This window comes from Metarhizium robertsii (genome assembly GCF_000187425.2).
Source record: "Metarhizium robertsii ARSEF 23 chromosome Unknown MAA_Scf_2, whole genome shotgun sequence".
NCBI lineage: Eukaryota > Fungi > Ascomycota > Sordariomycetes > Hypocreales > Clavicipitaceae > Metarhizium > Metarhizium robertsii.
In genome coordinates, this window is record NW_011942160.1 from 2,721,876 (window position 1) to 2,746,609 (window position 24,734).

General features: G+C 50.4%; 8 protein-coding genes across 8 annotated transcripts; 4 read left to right on the forward strand and 4 right to left on the reverse strand.

Annotated features, from left to right (window-relative positions):
- Positions 1-636: 636 nt before the first annotated feature.
- Positions 637-2,415, reverse strand: MAA_05620 (FAD binding monooxygenase; the record flags this gene model as incomplete). The annotated part of the gene is made up of 6 exons (XM_007823618.1): positions 637-794; positions 909-967; positions 1,032-1,062; positions 1,151-1,246; positions 1,341-1,461; positions 1,714-2,415. 6 exons carry the CDS (start codon positions 2,413-2,415, stop codon positions 637-639), a joined length of 1,167 nt encoding a protein of 388 aa, XP_007821809.1.
- Positions 2,416-3,947: 1,532 nt separating this feature from the next.
- Positions 3,948-5,395, reverse strand: MAA_05619 (aspartic protease; the record flags this gene model as incomplete). Its single annotated transcript, XM_007823617.1, has 3 exons — positions 3,948-4,041; positions 4,117-4,735; positions 4,804-5,395. 3 exons carry the CDS (start codon positions 5,393-5,395, stop codon positions 3,948-3,950), a joined length of 1,305 nt encoding a protein of 434 aa, XP_007821808.1.
- Positions 5,396-6,834: 1,439 nt separating this feature from the next.
- Positions 6,835-7,914, forward strand: MAA_05618 (Thioesterase; the record flags this gene model as incomplete). Its single annotated transcript, XM_007823616.1, has 1 exon — positions 6,835-7,914. The coding sequence occupies one exon, from the start codon at positions 6,835-6,837 to the stop codon at positions 7,912-7,914; it is 1,080 nt and encodes a 359-aa protein (XP_007821807.1).
- Positions 7,915-9,411: 1,497 nt separating this feature from the next.
- Positions 9,412-10,951, reverse strand: MAA_05617 (Cytochrome P450 CYP5108C1; the record flags this gene model as incomplete). The annotated part of the gene is made up of 3 exons (XM_007823615.1): positions 9,412-9,960; positions 10,017-10,595; positions 10,646-10,951. 3 exons carry the CDS (start codon positions 10,949-10,951, stop codon positions 9,412-9,414), a joined length of 1,434 nt encoding a protein of 477 aa, XP_007821806.1.
- Positions 10,952-12,064: 1,113 nt separating this feature from the next.
- Positions 12,065-13,807, forward strand: MAA_05616 (Major facilitator superfamily domain, general substrate transporter; the record flags this gene model as incomplete). Its single annotated transcript, XM_007823614.2, has 5 exons — positions 12,065-12,497; positions 12,552-12,596; positions 12,834-12,909; positions 12,993-13,481; positions 13,537-13,807. The coding sequence occupies 5 exons, from the start codon at positions 12,065-12,067 to the stop codon at positions 13,805-13,807; spliced, it is 1,314 nt and encodes a 437-aa protein (XP_007821805.2).
- Positions 13,808-14,676: 869 nt separating this feature from the next.
- Positions 14,677-16,437, forward strand: MAA_10821 (ubiquitin-conjugating enzyme; the record flags this gene model as incomplete). Its single annotated transcript, XM_011412740.1, has 4 exons — positions 14,677-14,852; positions 14,909-15,025; positions 15,081-16,211; positions 16,281-16,437. The coding sequence occupies 4 exons, from the start codon at positions 14,677-14,679 to the stop codon at positions 16,435-16,437; spliced, it is 1,581 nt and encodes a 526-aa protein (XP_011411042.1).
- A 263-nt stretch (positions 16,438-16,700) lies between these two features.
- MAA_05615 (Armadillo-type fold domain containing protein) lies at positions 16,701-18,101 on the reverse strand (the record flags this gene model as incomplete). The annotated part of the gene is made up of 1 exon (XM_007823613.1): positions 16,701-18,101. One exon carries the CDS (start codon positions 18,099-18,101, stop codon positions 16,701-16,703), a length of 1,401 nt encoding a protein of 466 aa, XP_007821804.1.
- Positions 18,102-21,445: 3,344 nt separating this feature from the next.
- Positions 21,446-23,267, forward strand: MAA_05614 (SMAD/FHA domain protein; the record flags this gene model as incomplete). The annotated part of the gene is made up of 3 exons (XM_007823612.2): positions 21,446-21,490; positions 21,583-21,767; positions 21,827-23,267. 3 exons carry the CDS (start codon positions 21,446-21,448, stop codon positions 23,265-23,267), a joined length of 1,671 nt encoding a protein of 556 aa, XP_007821803.2.
- Between the last annotated feature and the right edge of the window lie 1,467 nt (positions 23,268-24,734).

Genomic DNA, 24,734 nt, shown 5'->3' on the forward strand with positions numbered 1-24,734 from the left:
GGACGAGGGCAGCCGTACCGCCTTATGCGGGAAGACCCAGGCAGCTTCAGCCTTTTTCAAGATACAATGACATCATGGCAAACCGCAGTTGGTATATGTATGACTACTGCATAACTATACCAGAACGCTAATGACAATGAGGATGGGCCAGAGATAACCGACTCATGGAATCCCACCACTTCATAGGGTTCACGCTCTCCCGCTACGAGAGTTCACTGAAAGCCATAATCTCATGGCGCAGCATCCATTTGATGCTGACAGCTTCCAGTTTACTCCCTTCGTTGCCAAACATCACTGCACACCACTCAGCCGTGGACAAGCCGAATGGCTTTCACTTTGAAGCACGCACTCTATGCCCAGAATAGCAGAGACAACGAGGAGTAGTAAGACTGACAAAACAAATTAAGTCTAACCAAGGATAAACACGAGGAGGAACCAATTCCTGATACTACATAAATACAATAAGAAATCCAACCCCACACACCGGGAGCTTATGGACGCCAAGGGGGCCACCGGGAAGCCACACACCAGCTACTACATTCTAGAAGCCTGGACAGTTCCTGCAGCAGTTCACGCTTTAAGCTTACCATTGCCGCCCCCTAGCGCACATCTCAGATTCGGAGCGTCCTTTTTTATTCACGCGTTCTTCTTTCCGTGGGCAGACGGCGTACCTAAAGCAGTTACAGTTGGCTGGTACTTGTACAGCCAGCCAAGATAGTTGATCCAAAACCATGTGGGCACAAGGGTGTAAAGCAGCCATCTCACGAATGGGCCGGTGCCGTACGGCAATCTTGCTGTATGCAGTAGAGCAAAGTTATCACTAAACTTTGACAAGTCTTTGGTTCGAGGCTCTCTGATCCTTGCGTACGTAGAAAGAATCAGTTCAGAGTCTTCAACGAGAGTCCTACGATTCTCAGCCAACAAGTTGCCTAAGACAGCGGCATCTTCAATGGCTTGACAGCCGCCTCTATTTCACGATGACATTATCAGCTTCCTCGGATAGTAGAGAGGGGGTGGGATAGGGAACTCACTGTCCAAAGAAGCTCGTCATACTATGGGCGGCTATAATCGTCCAAACAACCTGTCAGCAACCGCACATCTTTCAACAAACCTTGTCCAGCAGGGCTATGATGAAAAACTCCCCACTTACCATCACCTAAAAGTGCCACTCTTCCATTGTACATGGATGGGAATTCAACTTCCTGGAAAACGTTACTGGCAACAACCCTCTCCGATTTGTCGATGACTACATGTGGTCAGCTCTAGTAGGGTGGAATTTTTTTGGCTACGCAACCTCTCGACAAAAGAGGCATACGCTAGAACATTGAGGATATTCTTACTGCTTCCAAACTGACCCTCCTCCGCGAATGGATGGAAAGCTCGGCCATAGACTTTCTTGATGTCTGCGGGCGTGATCGAATCCCATACCGAGCGATTTTTATCGACGTCTCCCTCCGCTTTCTGAAACATGGTTCAAGTCAGCAAAGGATGTAGATCCCTATGTTTCATAGCTAGTGAACTGAGACAGGTTCCCATGTGGCATTTTCGGTCCATGTTGCCTATCTTTAGATCCGGAGTTTGATATCACCTCCGAACCAGAGGAAACGAACGGAGGTTCTGCCATGACTCTTCACCTTCCTCTCCATTGCCGCATGAACCGGCGGGTTGGGATAGGGAGCCCCGGATGTTCAAAAAATAATACTTTGAACTCACCTTGACCCCAATATACCACTGTCTGTTATCCTTGCATGGCCAGGTGGTCAGGATGGCTTGATCGTAGAGCATCCAATTGGCAACACCCAGCTCCTTAGGACCACAGTTAGGTAGTGGGCTGGTTATTCCGGAAAAATGCACACGTCCAGTGAACTGGATGGTATTCGCCGACGCCTCCTGACCAGTGTTGCGCAAGAGGGCTCGTCGGACAGCTGATCGGATGCCATCTGCACCAACAACAAGGTTGCCACGATACTCTTTTTCTCCTTCGACGACGACACGAACGGGCTCGCCGGGAGTGTCAATTATATCGACAACCTTGGAGCCCAGGATAACATTCTCTTCTTCGCCAGCCGCCTTGTAAAGAAGTCTGTGGAAGTTGTGTCTCTCAGCAGACAGGATTGGGTAGCCATAAGTTGGCTCAAGTGTGTCTAAACTCAAGCTGTTCCACTGGGTAGCATTGCGCCAGATTTGCAGCTTTTGCAGCTTCTGAGCAGTCTCTTGAAGCTCTTCATACACGCCAATCTGATCAAGGACCCGAAGGGCATTAGGGGCCAGAGAAATTCCAGCACCAACAGGCTGCAAAACCTCGGTCCTCTCCAGAACTTTGTAAGTGATGCCCAGCCGTTTGCAGATTGCAGCGAGTGTGAGGCCGCCGATACCGGCTCCAACAATGATGACTTCAGCATCCACCTTGGACATGATTGAGAAGTAGATGAAACTGTGTACAAGACGAGTTGGTGATTAAGAATCAGAATAATGTGAGGGCTAAAGAAAGCCTGACACTATTTATTATTATTGGAGATTTCGGAAGAATGAACAGGATGTGCATATGCCACTTTGTTTTTCCTCAAAGTATGAACCTCCAAAGCCTATTTGTAGCATATCGCAAACTCGTGGACTGCTAGGTATCGTACGACTTGGTCATCCAACTTGCGGTTTGGCCGATGGACGGCGGAGGTACGGGCATGAAATACGGCGGATACTAGACCATTTTTCGGACTCGCAGGCGGAGAAAACGGACAGACCAGACATTCTGACGAATGATGTGAGATCATGCAAGTAGTATGCGGGCCGTCACGGAGCCGAATACACGTTGTATTCCATCATGGCGTGGTGCAATATGTGCGTAGATCGTTGGGAGGAAGGTCTCAATATCAAGGTCCAAGTAGTTAAACGAAATACCCAGGACTGCGAATGTATCCGTAGAAGGCCAGCTCGTGCAATAACAAGCTGAAAGGGCCATTCATGGGTCATTTAAGACAGGGCAGGAAATGATGTAAACAGAACGAATTACAGTGTACATATATATACACCATTCGCTTCATCGGAATCCTCCGTGTAGATCCAACAGATGCGGCCTGGTACTTAGGTGGGCAGACGTTGCCTTTTTTTTTTTCTTCCACATGTTGTTGACAGCTCCATGGAGTCTAAACACTTTGTAAATCTAAGGTACATTATTTAATTGTTAATTGTTGGTTGTTTCGCTCTGTAGTCAAATGAAATTACACGCATGATACAGGCATCGTGCAAGCGTAAAATCCAAAACAGTATTGGGCTAAGGTACATTATTTATATCAAAAATAGCTGGAGATTTCAATGGTTCAGATCAAACATTACAACCCTCTCCTCATTAAGACGCGGGAAAGTCTAACACGGGAGAGTACCCTGTCGCTAGTACACAAACAGGAAGACAGACCACTGTAGAGCCACAGCATATACATAAAAAAAAATTCATTTTTATTATCGAAAAAGGATCTGTCAAGTTCTCCCTTTCGACTTCTTTGTCTATTTGAATATACAAGAGAATGAATAAAAGGAGGCGAAATAATAGTCCGTCGAGACTTGGGAGTCGGGACAAGTGATGCTACTACCCTGTATTACCCTTCGGGTACAAGCGCCGACAAGGATATGGTGACCCTAAGAAACCAACCAGAGTTCGCATATGATAACAGTACTACTACTCTCATCTGACAATCATCTCCTAATCTGCGGCAGGTCAATTGGAATGCCGTACTGAAGAATATAAACGCGTTACTTTATGCCTTGCCAAATATTGTTTCCGCCTTTGCAAAAATCAAGTCATCATTACCCCGACCAGTCGTGGCTGTTCCTGAGAGCGCGTCACCTACGCGGATTTACGCCCTACGGGGCGGATAAGTCGATGCCATCAGAAGGATGGCCTAGCGCATTGATCAGTTAAAACGCTCTTTGTCTACAACATAGATGTAGGCTTACCATTGCATATCTGCGATGCCAACCCGGTTCTTCTCGAAGTCAAGAATAATGTACTTCTCCTTAGCAAACGTCTCGCCAAAGTTCCCGATGCTGTGGACGGAATAACTCGGTCAGCTCTCGTCGATTGTTCCATTGCGAACGCGAAGTGGTTGGGACAGGACTCACAACTTGTCACCACTGGCAAGAGTTCGGACGTTGAGCACGCAAGAACCGTCCTTCATCTTCTCGACATACATTTCGGGGGTGACGGCCCATTCTCGGCTACTGCCCGTGAACTTGTACTTGATGCTGGGGAACGACTTGAGCTTGGAGCAGTCGACTGAGAAGAATTTCTGCTCTCCATTGTTGGGAGGCTCCTTGAGTTCCACGGGCTTTCCACCCGTGATCTGGGCCAGTCTGGCGTAGGCGTTTGGAGTCAATGGAGTGCCACGACCGTAGGCGGCGTGGTCGAAAATGGCACCCTTGCCAGAGCTGTTTGATGTAGGCTCAATCTTCTGGACTTCGGTGCCAATCTTGAGGCCTGCAAGTTCGATGCCCCAGTAGTTGTATACGGGCGGGTTATACACAAAGTCTAGGGTGTTGACATCGGGGTACAGCCTCACATCGTACCACCAGATCTTTTGGTTCTTGATGAGATCGCGGCGGATGCCGCCCATGGTCTGGATACCATCATGCCCGTTGCAAACAGGCTTGCGAGATTCTTCATGACAGTATACGAACCCGGTATGTGCCGTTCTCCAGCGGCCATTCATCCATTGCTGATAATAGGCGGACTGATAGTCAACTGGTGGCGAGAGTGTCAGCAAACACGGCCCAGCTTGCCTCGACAGCTGATGTCAGGCTTCATCTTACCGTCATCACCACGAAAGACCGGTGACATGCCGAAAATACCTGTGAAAGGGAATGGGGTTCCGTATTTGGCCGAGACGTTGAATTGGAGGTCTGTTAACTGCAGGACAGCTTCTCCAGTAACAGGCCCAATATGCAACAAATCTGAGCCATACTCGATGCTCATGGGGTCTTGCATGAAAAAGTGGTTGGGCCTCCATGAGCGATCAGCGTACTCGCTTGTCAAATTTTTGAACGTGGTGGAATTGCGAGGATCCCAGTAGGGTTGCTGAGGATGCAGACAAAGACTCGGATTCCACTGGCCATAACACTTGGGCGTAGTCACAATGTTGCTGACCCAGGTCCAGTCGACAAAGACTTTGTAGTCGAATCTGGGCGATCCAACACCAATTCTGGAAGCGAAACCGAGAGGATCCCAGTCAAGTGGCAAGTCATATTGCCCTCCACGGGGGTTCCAAGAACCAGGCCTGTCACTCCATCGTCCGCCAGGACCCCATCGAGCTTCATCGACACCGTTGGGAGGAACGGCCGCAGGCACTGCGTAGGCAGTTCTAAGAAGCAGTAGGCAAGACGCCAAAATGGCCTTGTATGGCATTGTTACTGATGCCTACCTAGCAAGTCAACGAAATGTTTAGCTCGTGGCATGGCGCGTGGCGGGTATCGACAGAGGGATTCCGTTGCCACCACATTCCATGCGACAGAATGTTCGTCGAACAGCTCCACATGGAAGTAATGCCTAACTGACACCAGTTGAATGCAGGAACTTACTTCTTTGTTATCTTACTGGTCAGTTGATGATGGATGTCGAGATCAGGCGTACCCCTAACACGTGGGTTGATGGAAATAGAGACAGATACCACGGTTCAATCGCGCCCTCTTTTTTCGGTTCTGTGGGTTTAATTGCCACTCGAGGAAACTCAAGATTATTCTGACGGAAATTCGCCGTCTTCTTGTACTCCTCTCTTGCCCGGCCAGCTCTCCGGTAGTAAGCGCCATATCGCCGGCGCCTCCGCTGGCTGGCGGAAGGACAAGACAATATCCAGGACCTTGATCTGTAACAACGGCGGTATTCTCAATCGAGTAAGAATAGTACGGGTCGTTTGATATTTGCCGGCTGTATTGATTGAGAACGGGGTTTGCACGTCTTGCCTCCCTGCTCGCGCCATGATGATGCGCCACCTTGACCGCACGAGTACTCACCTCAACCCCGTGAGCCCTTGATCTTTGCCACCGTGATTTACAATGACGCAAATTTACCGAAATAGATGTGGAGTTGGTTCAGTTTGAAACTTGTCCCGTGGATGGCCAGTATGCCTCCGACTCGAAAACGTGCTCTGGAGGCTTGTCTAGGGAGTCATCCGCCATCATGGCTAAGACGCATCACGCATTCATGAGGACCCTTCTCTTGACACTAACTGTCCATGGAGGTAACCCGAACAAGAGGCAAAGACAGAGCATTGCAACCGGAGCAATCCCAGACGGCTGTGCCGAGGGTTATTTCCCATTCGGGACGCAAGCTCTCCTAAGTAGCCAGGTAGCTTGACACGCCAGCAACAACGAGATTGGCTTTCATCGCCTCCTCATTTCTAGATACGTGCTTGAACTCGCTCTTTCCCGCCCTCGGCATTCGTCCCTATGCTCGCGGAGACGAATTGACGCAGATATTATAAAGTTTGAGGCTTGGGAAGCGGGAATGGAAGTACTGGATTCCAGAACTCCACGTTTCATTCACGGGTTTAGAGTCGTTGATTGCATTCTTTGCTTCTTCTTCAGAGTTGATCTCATGCCCTTCTAGATCTCCAGGAAGTAGACTTCTCTCGCAGGTCATTGGTCTCCCGCTAAAAGTTTTGTTTCGTATCAACGGGCCTGGATTGCCCGTTGTTCACCGGAAATTTATCACACAAAGGGATTTCCTCATATTGACAATAATTTGACCTCATTTAGCAAAGACCGAGATTCCCACACCCATTTTTTGAACAGTTTTCTATTCTTATTGAAAAGCACCGCGTGTTCACTGTTATACTCAACGCAGTCATGGAAGTCATTACTTTGATCCAAGGCGATGATATGTCTGGCCTGACCCCCCTTTTTCTCGTTCACGCGATTTCTGGAGTGGCTCTTCCCTTTCTTCATCTTCATTCCCTTAGCGACGACGACAGACCGGTATACGGCATCACAAGTCCTCTACACTGCCCCGGCGGCGATATCCTCAAGTATCCCACCAGCCTCAAAGACCTGGCTGCCTTTTATCTCGACGGCATTCATGATATTCAGCCTGAAGGACCGTATCTTTTGGGTGGATGGTCCATGGGTGGCATGATTGCCATGTTCATCGCGCAAATGCTGGAAGCTCGAGGAGAAGAGGTTTACAAAGTCATCATGATTGATTCTGCCAACCCGGAAGTTTTCCCAAAGTTTAAGAGCACAGAGGAACATTGGGAATTTGCCAAAACCACCTTTGACCGCACAATTTCAGCTGGTGGGCTACAATCCGATGACGGTGATGGCGCCGACGACTTTCCTGTCTCGCCCGCCATTACAAGCAACTCCGAAATGGACGACTACATTGCGACCCAATCTCGGCATTCCAGTGTCTGGAAAAGCCCTTCAAGCCCGACGATATCGAGTGCTCGATCCAGCGCAGCCAGCATCTTCGACACCAACAGCCCCTTCACGTCTCCAGGGTCTCCGCTTTCCGACGACTTCTTGACTGATGATTCTGGTTGCGATTCAGACTGTGGCTCTGATTGCGACGAGCCGCCCGCCATGGAAGAATTTTTGCGGCACATCAAAACCCATATCCATCGAGGTCTTGATCTCATTTCCAGTGTCCAGCCCGGCGACCTCTTTACCCCCGGCACCAAGTCTGATTTTGACGCTGTTCTTATCAAATGCACTGCAGGGCCTATCGACGTCGCAGAGGAATATAAAGGAAGTTCGGGTGCACAGCTGATTGAGACTGTCATGAGAGAGCAGAATATGCGGTGGAATCCGTCGCAGTTCCGAAGCTTCCAGTCCATCCCGTTCAGCGGAGACCACGACGCTGCATTTCAGCCACAATTTATTGGAGAGCTGAGCTCGATCCTGCGAGAGTGCATTGAAGACGTTGAGTAGCTTGATACCCCCGAGGCAACATGACAGGAAATGGCCATGGATCAATATGTTTCGCGAACGGAATCCTGAAGTCTTCTAGACATAGACAGCCTGGACGGGCATGAACTTGGAATATATCTCAGTATTTCCCCCTCCCTTTAATTTACTGTTTGAGCATACGCTGGCGTCGGCATCAAATGTCTCTTACAACTGCCATACGTCTAACGACGGGGCGGTTATAGTATATGGCCATGGCATTCAGAGAGTTCGTTCTTCTCAAGTTAAGCTCCTCATTATCCAGCCTTCTCCATCTAATAGCTTAGCTTCATCTTTGGCATGAATCAAGTGTAGTTCAAATTAAGTTGCTGCCTCTACGCTTCCCATGACGTCCTTCAGCCCAAAATGACGCAACCATCTGCAGCACCATGTCCCCGGGCACACTACATCGTTTCATGTGTTTGCCAGCTCGCAGATGTGCCTCATAGTCCTTGACAACCACCACATCGGGGGTCCACGGTCGACGTCTGCAGGCAAGCAGCCACTTAGAGAGCAACAGAAAAGATGTACACACCTCGTGGGGGTGGATCTAAGGTCACCTGCGTGACGACGTCTATCCTCTCCGTCGGTTGACGAAGATGCAAAGTGATGTGGCGACTTTGATCTGCCCACCCGCGACTCAGTTTGCAGTCGAGCAGACTGGACGTAGCTCGGCCACGCGTCATCACGTAATGCTATTATTTATGCATAGCCAAGTCTTGCTAAGAACCGCAAATTTCTTATCAAAGTCGTTAGCAAATACGCCTTCTAGGTGCAACCCCCCTCCCCTTTCCCTTCCCGGGAGCCCGGATCATCACCATTTGGCCCCCGACATGAGTCGGAGAGATGCCGTGGCACAAATCTGCTGCCGCGGCACACCGACAGTCCGATCCCATTGGGTTTGGCTTTGCGGCATAATTCTCGGTTTCAGATATAGGCCATGTGCTATGTGTGGAAACAAGCTACGCAGTGACGAAGGCCGTGGTTCCGACATTGCGGTTCGCGCTGGGGGTGTGAGATGGCGAAGGAAGGCGAGTGACGTTGTCAGCAGTGCATACATTGTAATTTGCTAGAAACCTTCGATACTTGTCATGGGGGGTTGTGCTCTGCATTAAGCAAGGTATTGTGCGTTTCTGTAAATGCTAGCGTTATGTACGCTGTCCACTCGCTGGAAAGGCGCCATTGGATACATAGAGAACACGAGGTCAAGACAGAGTATAAATTCATTTGAAATCTCGTGTGTGCTAGTATGATGTATGACAGTACCGAATAGTATGGCACTTGATCCGCGGGAACCTTGGCAAGCTAGATTCTCTGTCGTTTGCAAGACGGCGATGCATGTAAGTCGCGGAGGGAAAAGAATCTTTATTTAGCTCATTCTAGGGTGCGGCATGAATTGGCTTACAAAAACAGACTTTGTGAACCATGTAGCTCAATATGATAAGTAACAAAACAGGATCACCGGGCGCTCACACCGTCGTGTCATCTAGTAGCTTTCCTCATCCGAACCCGTACGCCACCTCGAAGCCAGGGCGTTCCAACCTTGTCAAAGTTGAGATTTGAAAAGTCAGTCTTGTCCGGGATGTCCTCTGTTTCCCAAGCAAAGTCATATTCTCGTAGGAGTGTAGCCACCGTCCTAGCCACTATTATCATGGCCATTTTCTCTCCTACACACTTGTGGCTGCCGCCGCCGAATGGAAGATATTTCACACCATCAGTTTTGTTGTCTATATGCACAATCTTTTGCTCGTTGCTGATCCATCGCTGAGGGTTCCAAACTTCCGGCTCAGAGTAGTTCTCTGGGTCAAGGTGGGTGAGATATGGACTTATAGACACTACTGCTCCCTTGGGGATGTTCACGTTGGACCCAGGAATGCATACATTCTCGCGAGCTAACCGTAGGAGCTTCATTCCGCAGTAGTATCTTGACGTTTCTTTGATGCACGCTTGGAAGAGAAGCGATTCTTCTCCCTCGGGCATCGAGCGCAACTCGCTTGTCACCTGTTTCATGACGTTGGGGTGGCGCAGAAGCTGAGTTATATTAGTCAAATGGCTTGGTGATTATGTGCTTTTTACTTCCTGCTTACGGCAATTATATTCCAAGAAATGCTAGCAGCAGTGCTTGTATGAGCAGCAAACATGAGCATGGTGTGATGGCTGGGCATAAGATGCTTCAATGGCGCTGTCGCGCCGTCTTCCATGGTGAACGCAACGTAATCCTGTAGAGGCCGAACGTCACTTCTCTCTTGCCTGTCTCTCTCTCGGAGTCGCTCCATGAAGATTTCCTTGAAGCGGTTTCGTGCCTTCAGTAAGCGTCGCGCAGGCGGGTGAGGAACCCAGTCGGGCAAGATGAAAGACAGCAAACTGCCAATATCAGCTTCCATGGAATGCAGGAGATTGAACAGTTCGGCAGCATTGTGGTCGTAAAAGTCTTCTCCCATAAGCGACCTAACGATGATCTTGTGCACAAGATAAGAAACTGTGTCGAATAGCTCGAGGCCATCCCACAATGACCACTCGGCGGCAGCCTTATGCGTCTCTTCCACAGACACTATTGCAGCATATCTTTGTGCCGGACCGGAGCTTACGTAGCGACTAAGTGAGGATAAAAGGACTCGGTAATGATCCCAGTAGCCGCTGTCGATTATTTTATTTAGGAACAATCCCTGATGGTAGTCAGTGTTCTGGTCAGAATTGACGCCGCCGCACTTCTCACCATGCCGCCAACAAACGACCAGACCTCTTCTCGCGTCTCGAGATACACCTTGTTAAGTTGGTTGCCACGGAGCCAGACATTGTACACTGAAAGAACCTGGATACTGAATACATCACCACACTGTCTCGTGGCTTTCTGTATGAGTGCAATGGGCTTCGTTGCAAAGGCTTTGGCGTCATGCAAAAATGCAAGGGATCCCTCGCCCTTATACCCAGGCAATGAAATAGGCGAACGCCGTCTAAGTAAGGTCAAGATTGCTGCAGCAGTAGCAGCAAGCAAGATGACGATTGTGGTGAAGAGTGCCATGGCCGTGGTATGTAACAGCCTTCGTAGGTTGCGATGGCTGTCGTACGAGACAAGCGTTTCGTTCTCAAATTCCCCCTGGACTCTGTCTTTTTTTCAAAACGAAGGACATGTTAGAAGAACCGCTTTAAGTATAAAACTTTGATTCATTATGCTGTGCTCACAAGACACCACAGACCTCCGACTTCACGAGGCATATTCCGCTCACCTCCGCTCCGCGGCTTGCGCCGTCACTTGATGTCATGGTCTGGTCGAGGACAGCAGCCCTAAATCGAGTAACATATGGTAATCCGAGTTGCAAAATCGTCCGCTCAAGCGTTTCACGTTCCTTGGGTGTGTCTATATGAGCCCAAGTCTTACCACCGACTTTCCGTGGTGGCGCGGACGACTTTGCGTCAAGTCGTCCGAGCTTCAATCACGTCGGAATTGAAAGCCGATGATTTGCACATATGTAACCTCAAAATGAGACCAATAGGACCTTTTAATTGAGACAATCAACATTATCATCACCATTTGCCATAATTAGGCATGCTCAATACCTCCGGGTGTCTCTCGATGTAGAGTAGCTTGCGTGCCACATCAGCTCCCGCTTAGTCATTGAGAGATCTGCGAGAAGGAAAGTTTCGCTGATGATTATGAAATGAAATTTAAAATTAAAAGACCGAGCCGAGCTGTAGTTTACCCTGGCCTCATATTCGCTCGTGTGTTTTGAAATCGGACTTCATGACCCGGGGCAGGAATATCGCATGTGCAGCACCTCGATTGTAGAACATAACTCGATACAACTATGTAATGTTTTCAATACCTACATGCCTTCAAATGTTATCCGGTGGGTTTCAATCTAACAAGGCAAGACCAAAGGGGGGCTCATCACTCGACTGCCTCGTGCCTTCCTTGGCTGAAGACGGCTTCGCTTATACGCCGTTGCCTCTGTCGCCGCTTGTTTCTCTGCACTTCCCTTTGCATAGATTTCTCCGAGAATCGCAAAAATGGACGGAAAGGTTCCTTTTCTACAATAAGATATCAAAAATCTGTATTTTTTTAATAGTATTTTATTTTGCTTCCCATCATCGTCAGCTGCTTCTGTGTGCACCGCCGTGCACTTGTCAGCCTGCTATGTTTTCCTTCCATGTCCTGAAAATCGACGCCAAACGACCACCTCATGTATCCATCGCCTGGCACGAATCAACATATTCACCCCCACGTATAGCCTACGAGCGACTCAAATCGGGATACTATACATCGGATCGTGGCAATTCCTTCTACCACCCAAGCGCTGCGCTGTCAGCTTCTGATGGAGCCACCGATGACACTGAACCAAATCTACCAACAGTTATAACGGTCGATGTCGCATATTCATGCTGGCCGCGGATGAAATGGTCCCAAAGCGACCGGAGATGGATGCCCGACGTCCCAGATTCAACGTCCAGTGTCGATGGCAGCGAGAGCATAACAGATAGCGGAAAATCCCACATCATTGTCCCTGATGGCGGTTTGAGGGCCTGGCTTGTCGTTGTGGGTGGCTTCATCGTCTACTTTTTTGTATTCGGTGAGTCTTAATTTCCTGCGGTTTCAGATTTAGAGGGTATGCCTGACGTCGCAGGGCTTTTAAACGCTTTTGGGAGTTTTCAAGACATCTACACAGACGGTGTGGTCGGATCCTATCCGTGGAGACATGCTACGGCTGAACAGGTTTCATAGATTGGAAGCATCCAGGTATTTCCTATTTCCATTTGATGGAGAACATCTGACTCCAATGTGCTCACATTTGTTTAGATGTGCATTGCCTTCTGCGGCGGCCTTATATCTGGGCCAATGTTTGACAAGTAGGGAGCGCGTTGGCCAATGATCACGGGTGCGGTGCTCGTTTCTACGTCCTTGCTAGGTTCTGGGTTCTCTACCAAGTTCCCGCACTTCTTGGTCACTCAAGGCATCTTTTTTGGCACGGGAACTGCGTTGCTGTAAGCGTCTGCCCGTTTGTCTGTTTGACTCCTTGCGAGCCCGCACAGAAACCGGTCGCTAATTCGAAATGTTGCATGGATAGATATTACCCGGCCACCGGTGCCATCACGGAGTGGTTCAACGAAAAGAGGCCTTTGGCTTTAGGTTTAGCCGCATCGGGGTCCGCTGTTGGGGGGGCTCTTTGGTCGACATATATACCTAAACTGAGTAACAAGCTACCACATGGTGCTATCTTTCTGGTGATTGGAGGCCTCGCGGCTCCTCTGCTCTTTCTTGGTTGCTTGCTCATTCGAGAAAGAAAAGGAGCTGCCGGTCATGATGTGTCTGGCGATGAAGTTCGACCATCTCAACGGAGTATTCGAGCAGCCGTTCTCGAGTGGCGGTTTCTCGCACTGACCTGGTCTTTGGTCATTCTGAATACCGGTATTCTAATTCCGTTCAACTTCCTCGTAGTCTACGCCAGGGAAAAAGAGGTCTCAGAAGACGTGGCGTATAACCTGGTTGCATACACATACTTGGGCTCCATTATTGGAAGAATTGGTTCAGGCCTGCTTGCCGACTTCTTTGGCTGGTGAGTGCAGCATGGGCGTGGAGTCCTCGTGCCAAACATAGCTGATTCAACCTAGCTTCAATGTCCTGTTTTGGGAGAGTATCATCGTTGGGGTGATGACACTGTGGTGGATACAGGTGCATACTGCGGCAGAACTGACTGCATTCGCTGTTTTATTTGGTATCTTCTCAGGTGGTCTTGTACCAATGGGCTCTGCTTGTGTGGCACAAACGACTCCGGACATGGGACATATCGGTCTTCGGATTGGTGTAATGATGGCTTGCTGCGCAGTCGGCGCCCTTGGTGGCGCCCCTTTAAGTGTTGCCCTTCTAAACTTAGCTGGTTAGAGAGTGGTTCAAGGATTTGCTGCACTTGTATCTCTCATAGGTGCTGCCGCCATTTAGAGCGTGAGGCTGCGATGGGAATCTCGTTGGTGGGCGAAGTTTTAGATTGTCGAGTTCCGTAGCTGGATTCGTCTCCTAGGCAAGGTTCTGCGACATATTCTTTACCATTAGTATTAATACTAGCATGCATTTTTCATAAATGGCCAGGCTTTACCGCCCTTGGTTTTGCATCTATTGATCACTGACTTTAGAATCAGTCAAACATGTCTGCAAAGCTGATTTCATTTTCTTCCCGTTTTAGTTTCTGAAAGAATCATGTTGATTTACTATTTTGTAACTAACCGGCAAAGAGGCTTCAATACCGGACACCAGTACGGAGTATAAGCATTCGGGATGCTTAAGCTGCGATGCATTCTAGAACAACACCGGTGTCAAGAGAATCTCCTTATGTTTCCAATTCGGTGCTCTGATGATGGATTGTGAGGAAGCACTTTTGCATTGTGCGACTCTGTGATACTCAAATGGCTGTATGCAATATATAGGCGTCGCCGCCCTCCGCCGGATGTCGGGCGCATTTTGCCAATGTAGGCTCCGACCGTATGCGGGATCGGCACATGAATACCGTTTCCCTGTTTTCCAAGAGATCGGCGATTTAAAATATCGTTCTCTTAAAGATGTTAAAATGGCAGGATGTGGGATTCCAAGTTGTGCCGCTTGTGTTTGTGAATCATAGTTTTTTTTTTTTTTTTTGGCAAACTTTGCCTCGTGCAGGTGTCTTGATCTTTTACAATCGTGAACAATCAGTTGGCAAGCGCCCACGAATTGAGCAATACAAGGACCTCAAGATAGTATTCCCATTCGACATTTGCACCATGAGGGCATTGCCGGTGTGTCTTGCCCTGTGTGCAAGTTTGGCTGCTGGAAGCCCGTGGCAGGGCCGGGACCTGCGAACATGCGTCGCCGAGGTGCTGGGCGAGGGAGCGGACAAGCGCGTCGTCGGACCAGAGCAATCGACGTATACGGATGCTCGGATGGGAGAGTCGATCCAGTGAGTTATTGTGGCGATGCTGAGTCTAGGTATGGCGTCCAGGCTGATTGTTGTAGGTTTGACCAGATGCCTGCGCTGATTGCGTACGCGAGCCACGCCTCACAGGTTGCGCCTCTTATTCGGTGTGCGCGGCGGTCGCGTGTGAAAGCTGTTCCCAGGGCGGGGGGTCACCAGTAAGTGATGGTTCCTATTCTGGGAAAAATCTCAAGCGTTTGCCAACGGCGACAGCTTCATGGCATATTCTGCCCTCGGCGGCGCCCTCGTCATTGACATCACCCACATCGACTTCGTCGACGTCTCGGCCGACAAGACAACCGCAAGGGTCGGCGCCGGAATCCGTCTTGGGGCCTTGTACACTGCTCTCAACCTCCATGGGCGCGACTGGCCGGGCGGCATTTGCCCTACCGTCGGGCTGTCCGGGTTCCTAGGCGCCGGCGGCTTCAACATGCAGATGCGCACCTTGGGCTTGGGCGTGGACCACGTCGTGGCTGCAGAGGTGGTCCTTGCCAACGGCAGTCTCGTCAATGCCTCGCCCGCAGAAAACAGCGACCTGTTCTGGGCCGTCCGCGGCGGAGGCGGAGGCTCGTACGGCATCGTCGTCGAATGGACCCTCAAGCTCTCGCAGTTCCCTCGTTCGTCCATGGTCCAGATCAAATGGCACGAGCCGGACTCGCGTGTCGATCTGGCAACTCGCTTCTTTGACTGGGCCCCCAGGACCGACCCGGCATTCACGTCCTCTGTCCATGTGTACAAGAACCGCACTGAAATACAGGGCTGGTGTCTCGGGTGCACGCTCGATCACGCAAAGGCTCTCATGAACTCATCCGGGCTGCTGGCAATTGGGAAACCGGAAGTCCACATCTCAGGGGGGTGTAATTCCATCAACGCCCGCATGTTCGGGTTCATTGTGAGCGAGTGTATCCCCGACACAGAGGTGTCCAAATACGCGCCACCGGCGATGAACGTCCTCCAGCAGCCATTCACCCAGGTCGACAAGTATCCGCAATTCACATGGAACGAGACTCGTCAGGATCCAAACTCCCCGCAGGCCCAGCCCTGGCCCAGGTTCAGAAGAATGAGTAAGAGCTTTTTCATGCAGAAGAGCAAGAAGCTGGGCAGGGAGGTGGTCCAGAGTCTGGTGGACAGGCTGACGGAGTTGCCAGATGAGGCGGCCGGCTGGGGAGAGTGGCATGCGTGGAACATTAGTCGAAAGGGGGAGGACGAGGCGGCGTTTGCATGGAGAGGGGAAGCGTATGCTCATCTGGAGTTCATATTGACGGGATCCGAGGACGCGGAGAAGCATAAGAGGTTGGCGGAGTGGAATGAGGACTTGGAGGGCTATCTCAGACCTCTGACCGGGTGAGTGCTTCCCGCCAATATTTTTCAGGGTACTTTGAACTCGGTTTCTTTGACGACTGACGGTGATAGTCCTGCGTCGTATGCCGGATATATGGATGCCAGTATCTCGACAGATCCACTGCCGTCGTACTATGGGCATAATGCGGATAGGTTGAAGCTGATCAAGGCCAAGTATGACCATGCTGACTTTTTTGATAACCCCTTGGGCATTTCCCCTGGTCGATAGCTGGGTCGAGAGTTGCAATGCAATGATATTGATTCTACTCTATCGTGTACCATACCCAAACTATTGCCTCCCTACTTGTACTCGGGAGGGGGGGGGATCGCCATCCACAGCTTTTGCTTACCAACACCCGCCTCAAAACGCCAACCCAATTATAAAACTGTTGTAGTGGTATCCCAATGAACATCGTTCATGAACTCATTTTGAAACAAGAAAAAAGCATTTCACTATACTTTCGTCATCCTTGCGTATTCTTGGTCGTCGGCTCATCGTTTGCGTCCCTTGGAGGGCTTGCCGCCGCCGCCGTAGTCAGCAGCAGCAGCTTGTTCCTCTCCCCAGTGCGCATCTTCTAGACACTCCATGACAACGGGATTGGCGAAAACGTGATGTTGCAAACCACCCCTGAAAAGAATTTTCATCATGTTGACTCGCGACAAGAGCGACCAAGTGTCGATTCGTGTGCTGTGGTTTCCAAGTCGGAGACGGCATCTGTAGCCATACTCGGCTTGGCCATCTTCGGTCCGCTGTGATGGCGGGACGTAGGAGTCCTTCTCTGGGACATAGAGCGCAGTAGAGTAGTAAGGGCCGACCCCTCGTTCGAGAGATGTGACAACGCTAATGAGACCCTCGCGCAAGTCGCGACGGGCCTTGCGCGATACAGACTTGCTGCTGAGCTTGGCAAGTTCACTAATGCGACCAATCAAGCGCTGCGGGTCGTATGGGAGCTGGAACGGCTCGCCGGTTTCCTGTTCGTGGTGTCGGGAGGACTCAAAAATAAGTGCGATGGCTTGTCCTGCATTGCACTGGATTTCCGTGTCGGAGCTGTCGAGTTGGTCGACAAAGGCGTCCATGGCAGTGTCGGCATAATCCGAGAAGTCGCTGACGTGGCCGGCAACGAATGACCAACCTACTATAGCGGCGGATACAACAGCGGCATTGTCGTGTGATTCAATGCTTTCTCCGTCGCTGTGGACAATGTCAAGGAGGTACTGCATGACTTCTAGAGCGGATTCTTCCAGGCCGCCAGCATAGAGCACACTCATACAGAGGGCATAAATCGCATATGTCTTGCACTGATCGTCATCATCGTCCACAAGGATCTGCTTCAGGGTTCGTTCGGCGCCTTCAAAAATCTCCAGGTCATCAGTTGTCCCCACAGTTAGGCAGAAGGCCTGCAGGTTGAGCAGTCTCTCGCGAGCGGTCGGGGCGCGATCCGCGTCCTTGAGGAACACCTCGACAAGCTCGGTAGCGGCAGGATCCAGCCACAGGTGAGTATCAGCACTGTATCTATTGCGCAGGGTTCTGAGGTAGGTTTCGAGAAACTGTTCGCGGACCTCGTTATTATTGTGCTTCTTGTCCTGTAAACCTTCAATCAAGGCTTGGGCATCAAATGTACTTGTGCCGCCTTCATCAGGAGTGGCTGCTCCGGACCCCCCCGAGTGAACACTGGACATGGTGTCGTCGAACTCGAAGTCACCCTCATCCTCACTGTCGCTGACATCGGAGGTCACACGGCTGTGCGTCGCGGAGTGTGTTGGTGACGTCAGGAGAGAGGGCAGGGGAGAGCTTCTGGGTGTAATGTTGCCTGAAGCGCGACCGGATTTGATGGCCTTTTTCGAGGTGGTCTTGCCGTTGCCCTTGAGAGCCTTGACTCTGGCGTGGTTCATCATGGGGACGGTTTGTTGGGACCTCGAATGGCCCAGTTGCAGTTGCTGGGAGGAGAGTTCAGCGATGGGGCAGCTAGACTGGTAGGTGTGTCCCTTTTCAATTGGAGATGGAGTGCGGAATCTTCGAGCTGCGAATGAGGAGCTCTTTTGCTAATCGCGGCCCTTGAGACAGGCCGTTTCAACGTGTTTTCGGCTATCGAATGAAAACCTGTTCGGGTCAAGACGGTGCGTTGAGTGCGTTGCGTAGTCGATGGGTGCCGTAAATTTTATATGTGTTTGCAAAAACCGGTCGAGGGTCACGATCCATAGGGACACGGAAAGGATGTAGGAGACAAGGCGTTACAACAAGGCCAACAGTGCCTTGACAAGTTTCGGTGTCGGGTAGCAAGGCTCAAGGAGCAAGACGGGCGCTGAGCTGAATGGTGGAAAGCAAAGAAAAGCTGTGAAAGGCGGTAAGTTGAGATAGATCACATCAGGTCATGGAGAAGAGGCAAGAGGCGAAGGCCAAATGATGCGCGGGTGGCGCTTTGAGTGGGCATGGAGGGCACGGCGGGCCGGGGCATGAGACCCAAGAGACCCCAAACGCGTCGGCCCAAGCGACATTGATTTGGAGCTAAAGCTAGCAGGCTGCTGAGGCCTAACAGATTACTCCGCGGTTGCGGGCTGACGACCACAACAGGCCGGGCTGTGATGTGGACATCTGGACTTGTCAAATGGTGTGGCATGCGATGGTCATGTTGGCTGACTGGCCGAATGTGGGCGGATGGGCAAGCACCAGACAGACCACTTGAATGACTAGTACCTACCTAGGTAGTATGTACTCCGTAGATGGGCAGTGTGTGCATAAAGCAGGGGAGTTAAGCAAGGGCACAACTCATCGATGCTGTCTGAGACCTGGCTAGCATTCATTGTGAAAGCGAGCACCCGACCCGGCCAGATCTGTGCAACATGAACAACACGCACTTGAGGAATCTACAGAGTTATGCAATCTATATTCAATGCCATGGCCACTCGCTTTGCCACCCTACCGTACATACCGACTGTCAGGGCCATTGCAGCAAGCGCACAAGCGCACCAGGCATGCACACCACCTCAGCGCTCCTTCTATTTCTGTTCGGGGAATGTTTCTACTTGGCACTTTGTGCTGCCCATGCGTCCATTTTACGAGAAATGCGGCTGGGGGAACGAGCACTCGAGACTTACGTCATAGTGGAAATCCACTTTACGCGCTCAAAGCCCCCCGCCCCCACCAGAGAAATGGAAGTTCGTGGTGTGTCAAATACAAAACTGAAACTAAACCGGGAAACCAATCTGGAATTTCCATGGGCCCATGTACCAGAGAGCTTGTAGTGCTCAGTCTTATCAGCATTTGACAGAGTACTTAGGGAGTAGACGGATTGAACAGCACGACGAGCCACCTTAATTTGGAGCTAAGGCTGCTTGGCTTGTCACCCGACAAGACATTTGTGGAGATCCAGTGACCATCGTGCAATAGTGGTGATTACTTCGTTCCCGAAGTAGTTGGGAAGGTGTCAATTGCATGCGTTTATTGGTGGTGGTAAGATATTGAAAGAAACTGGGAGCTCTTTACTCTCCCTGTCTTTTAGGAGGATAAGAGAAACGCCCAGTCTACTGACGGATAGGATACATGTGAGTCACAGGCAAACCAATAATTTTCGCACTCCTTCCTGCGCATAAAACGAGAGGCTCTTCCTAGTCCCTGTTGCCATTCCTTGGAGAACCAAGTCAAGGCTGGCCTATCCACCCAGCCGCCTCTGTGCCCGCCTTGAGTGGTCAAGCATCATTCGGCTGTGCGGACAACAAGGTGGCTTGCCCAAAGGCGACCGCCGTCCATGTGTAGATACCTCGTACTCTACCAGCTCGACCGTGTCAGGGTGTGCGATGTGAAGGATGGACAGCAAGCATGGGCCATGGCACATCGCACAGTCTCATGTGCAACTTCATCACTGCATCGGGGACTTGGCTCGGGGCTCGCGGCTACGAGGCTATATGGACCAGAGGACGACTGTGAGCAACTGGCAGTTTCGTCATGAAGGAATCAATTGCTTCCATCAGCCTCGAGATGCACGGCGTGGTTTAGCTCTTCGCGAGCCAATATGCCGAACCGGTCTGGACCAGTCCATGCCAGTGATGTCCTTGCACTGTGCTGATGTACATCTGTAACACACCTACTCCAGACTGGGGGGAAGGACCTGGTACAATAAAGCAGGACGCATCACCTCTTTTGAGAGCAATGCAAATTTTATTCATGCATCGAGATTGCTCTTGATGTTGCGTAATATACTCCGTACGCGAGTTGATAACTTCACAGATTCGTCAGCTGCTCACATGCACTCGCCGTTCACAGTACCCAGACTCCTCGACTACGTCCAAGTACTTTCAAGTAGTACTTGTGTCCACCATTCGGCCCCACCATAGCTTTGATAAGGCCGCGGCGTCAATCGTACTTGTAAAGTTTCTGGCAGCTGGCCAGGCAGCATTAACCAGTTGACAGTCCGTCTGCCTGATGTTCAACACAAGGCTAGCTAGCCCTTGTTAGCCGCTAACATCACCCCGCCAGGCCCGGGGCCCTAGTCAGTCACAGCACGTCTACCACTACTGCCCGTCTTCCTGCCCCGCCCTCCTTAGACCTGCCTCAGACCTCCCTCAGATCTTCGTCAGACGTGGCCCAGAGTCGCCTCAATATTCCGGCTCTGCCTTCTCTGCCCCTCTTCTCGCTGTCATCCGTTTTGTTCTGAACATCCTCACTCCGGACGTTGAAAGGCAGGATTTCTCTTTCCTTTCCTTGAATCTCTTATCGTTCTTGGTCGTGTTCTCTCCTCCCACTTCACCCTCGACCTGTCATCGTCCACGACTGTTCTGCATGAAGGCGGGGCCCGCTTGTCTCCGGCATGCCCATCGTGTAGATTTCGGGTATTGCGTCTTTTGGTCATCGTGAAGCAACAGCTTTGGCCTCGATCGATTATTTGTCTTTGGCCCCGTCGTTTGGGTCAAGTAACACCCTCTTCAGAATATCTAAACTCGCGTTTATCGAGGCAGCAGTATCAGAACAGCCATCATGACGGTGCCGAAATACAAGGACGAAGGCTAGTAGTTCACACTACCATCACCGAACAAGCCAGCTCCACGTGAATATACTAACGACGTTTAATATTGCAGTCCAGGTCATCCTCAAAGCCGTTGATCCGAAATTGAAATCCAAATTTTGCGACCGTCATATTTTTCTCACCAAGGATAACCCCAAGATTTTTATTGGCCGCAGTACCAAGCGAGATGCCAGATTGGCTGCAGGTGCAAAGAACGGCTGGTTTGACTCAGCCGTCATGTCTCGAAACCATGCCAAAATTGTGTATCTTCCGGCTAACAACGTAAGTTGGTCTCGTTTTTTCCTACTACTGACATCGGTCCCTGTGGCTCAAGAGTTGTTTTGGAAAAGTAATCAAATTGACAACCGCCATAGTCTGTTGCCCTCGTCGATGTTGGTTCTCTGCACGGGACTTATATAAATGACAAGTCCATCAACAAGATGCAGTTTCGACGGCTTCATCAAAACGACAGAATTCGATTTGGCATCCCCATTCAAAAAGGGTCAGAAACCTTCCCGCCTTGCGAGATGAGGGTATCGCTTTGCTATGGTTCACAAGAGTATGGCTCCTCTCTTCTTCCTCTTACGTTGACGCTGTGTTTATCTAACACCAGAGCAGTCCCAAAGAACGACCTGTGGTGTTCAAAGTTCCGGATTCGTCCGACGGCGAGGATGAAACTAGTGATATCGATGAAGCGATTGAGACTAGTGTCTCGCTCCTCCAAAAAGCCGGCATGACTCTCGATGGTCCTCAAGGCATTGGGGCTATTGACCTTACAGGCGAAGAGCATACTGATCTGCCGGATGCCGACCCCGAGGTGACTATGGAGGTGCCTGAGGTGTCTACCCCAGAGGATAAGGAGCCGGACGTGTTGCAAAACCGACAGCCCTCTGTTCGCTGGTCTGTCGAAGCTGAGGAACTTGAGGGCAATGATGACACATTTAGCCAAGAATCCGATTCCTCGTCCAATTTTGAGTCCCATGATGAGGACTCAGCCGAAAGCATTGCAGCAGGTGAAGAAGTTGGAAATGCAGATTGGGATGAGAGAGATAGTTGGAAATGCTCTGACGCATTGCACGTGGATGCAAGTCCTCCAATCCCCGAAGCTGACGGACGAGGTAACTTAATCGAAGTCCTGGGTGATGCCACGTCTCACCTGCAGACTTCATCTGGTCGAGAATCTGATACTCTACCTCCCCTTGTTATCACTCAAACTGCCCAGCCTAGCGATGTTCATCTGCCATCTCTTTTTGATGCGATCCCTTCGTCTTCTTACCAGTCGCCGCACCTCGGTCAGAATATTTCCACGGAATCGCTCGGGGCAAAGTCTGGGAAGGCAGAATACTTCGAAGCCCGCGAGCATAACCGTCGAGCCTGCTTCGGTCCAGAAGAAAATAAAGAAAACGACTTTCCAACCAGCTTCCAGCAGTTAGACATCGCGATGGAAAGCTCGACGCCATATCCGAAGCATGGCAACGTCCTCACCACGGGACTGCTGGAGAGCTGCACGAGAGATTCGGCCACCTCAGCGCTGCTAGCTTCTGGCGAAAAGTTCTTGCGAACGCCTGTTGATGAGTTCGTCGAAATGCCACCGAAGGAGGATTACCTGGACGATACTTCTGCGTACACATATGAATTGAGTAAAAGAGGAGCAGAGTTAGTGGAAGATGTACAGCCTCCGGAGACGGTGAACTTCGCTACTGGGGGTAGGAAAGACAAGCCAGTCTCGGATTCAAGCCCAGAATATTCGGAATCGGCGCCTAGAACTGTTCAGCGTTCGCCCAAGAGAAAGTCTGACGCAATATCCGAGCTTTTACCAAACGAAACTGAGCCAAGCTCGTCACAGACCATTGCCGAGCCCTCCATGAGACCGACTGAGTTTGCATTGAACAGCGCAACGCAGCCCCCAGTCGTGCCTCGAGTTGAGTCTTCATCGATGGATTCCGCTGACCAGCGCCCGGCGAAACGCTTTCGACGAGTCGCTGAGGCGGTTGGTTACGCTGCACTTGGTGGCATCGCAGTCATGTCTGCCTTGATTGCCACTGCACCTGCATTGTGATGGCTGCAATAATATACCGCTGCGAACAAGTATTGTAGACAGTCCTTCTTTCCTCCTTAGTCTAAGGTTCTCTTTTCTTCTTTTAGTGGCATTTGCTTCTTGTCAGGATTATGGCTTTTGTCGAATTCGGCTCTGCAACGGACATTATATGAGAAATGAATCGGTACGGAAATTGCTATGGCGTTCAGAACTGCGCGACAGGCTGCTTCAAGACGTTTAGTCTATTGGAATTTGTTTTTTAATTTCTCATAGGCAGGATATAATCGATACCAGACGGTTTGCACTCATCCATGGCGTCTTTTGTTACTAAAGAGTATATCATGTTAATAATGTTTCATTGTTCTGCCTGTCTAGAACGTTGCATTGCAGAGCTACACTCCTACCGATGGTGTAACATTGGGAGATGCATGGTTTCTTCCCATGGCGACCACAGCATATCTCCTCTCTTGTCCATGGTGAGAAGGCGTTTCCCGATACTTTGGCTGCATAGATTTCATGATGCGTGATGACCATCTTTTCGGATATGTACCTTGTCTGGATGTATATTTTACTGCATCGAGGAAGGTTTGGGAACACAGAGCTAGCGCTGCCGAGGGCCCTTCCCTAGCTTTTGGGTTTGCATTCCACTCGTAACACTCTGTAGACTAGACATGAACTCGTTTTTCTCCTTCTACATTTCCATTTAAGGGGGGAAGCAGGTAAGCGCTGACTTTACGAGCGTAGTACCCGTTCCAAGGATTGGAATCCAGAGGGCGCAGTCGTCGGCTCAATTGGATATCGTGTCACGCCGGTTCCCGACTTTCGAATTATGTGTCACCCTCGTCTTGGCTTCCCTTATCTGCCGTTATTTTTAGCCAGGCAGCCATTGCGTTTATGGGGTGTCTTTGAGGCCCGGGCTGCTTAAATAGAATTGTGTATGAGTGTTTGAGATGTAGTTTGCGGTGTAGTCTGTATGAACGGTTGCTTCTTATAATACAGTATTTCTTTTTATTTTATCCGGTCTTGTTGGCAGGAATAGTCGGGTTTCTGTCATGGCTTTTGCGATCAACTCGGGCGAGGCGTTTGCGGAGCAGTATGTTCTGGTTTCGTGTGCTATGTGCAGCATGAGGTCGTCGTGAGTATTCTCCCGCACTGCCGCGCCGGGTCTTCCTTGTCTATCTTCTAAATTTCATTTCTTTTTCTTGTGCTTTGTAAACAAAAAAATCTTTAGCTGATGGACTGCTGACGATGATGGTAGGGCTAGCTGCGAATACTGTCTTGGTACGTTGGTGTTGTTCATCCCCGTGGACGATGTGCGAGAGATGCAGAGCGGCGTATAGCGCTGGAAACAGGTGCACGATTTGAAAGGTCTGAAGATTAGGAGGGTGATCGTTGGTAGCGGGTTGGAAAATGGTGGGATGGAGGCGGACGGACGGGATAGGGAGGCCGAGTCGGGGGAGAATACGGAGGGATCTGGTACTAAGAGAG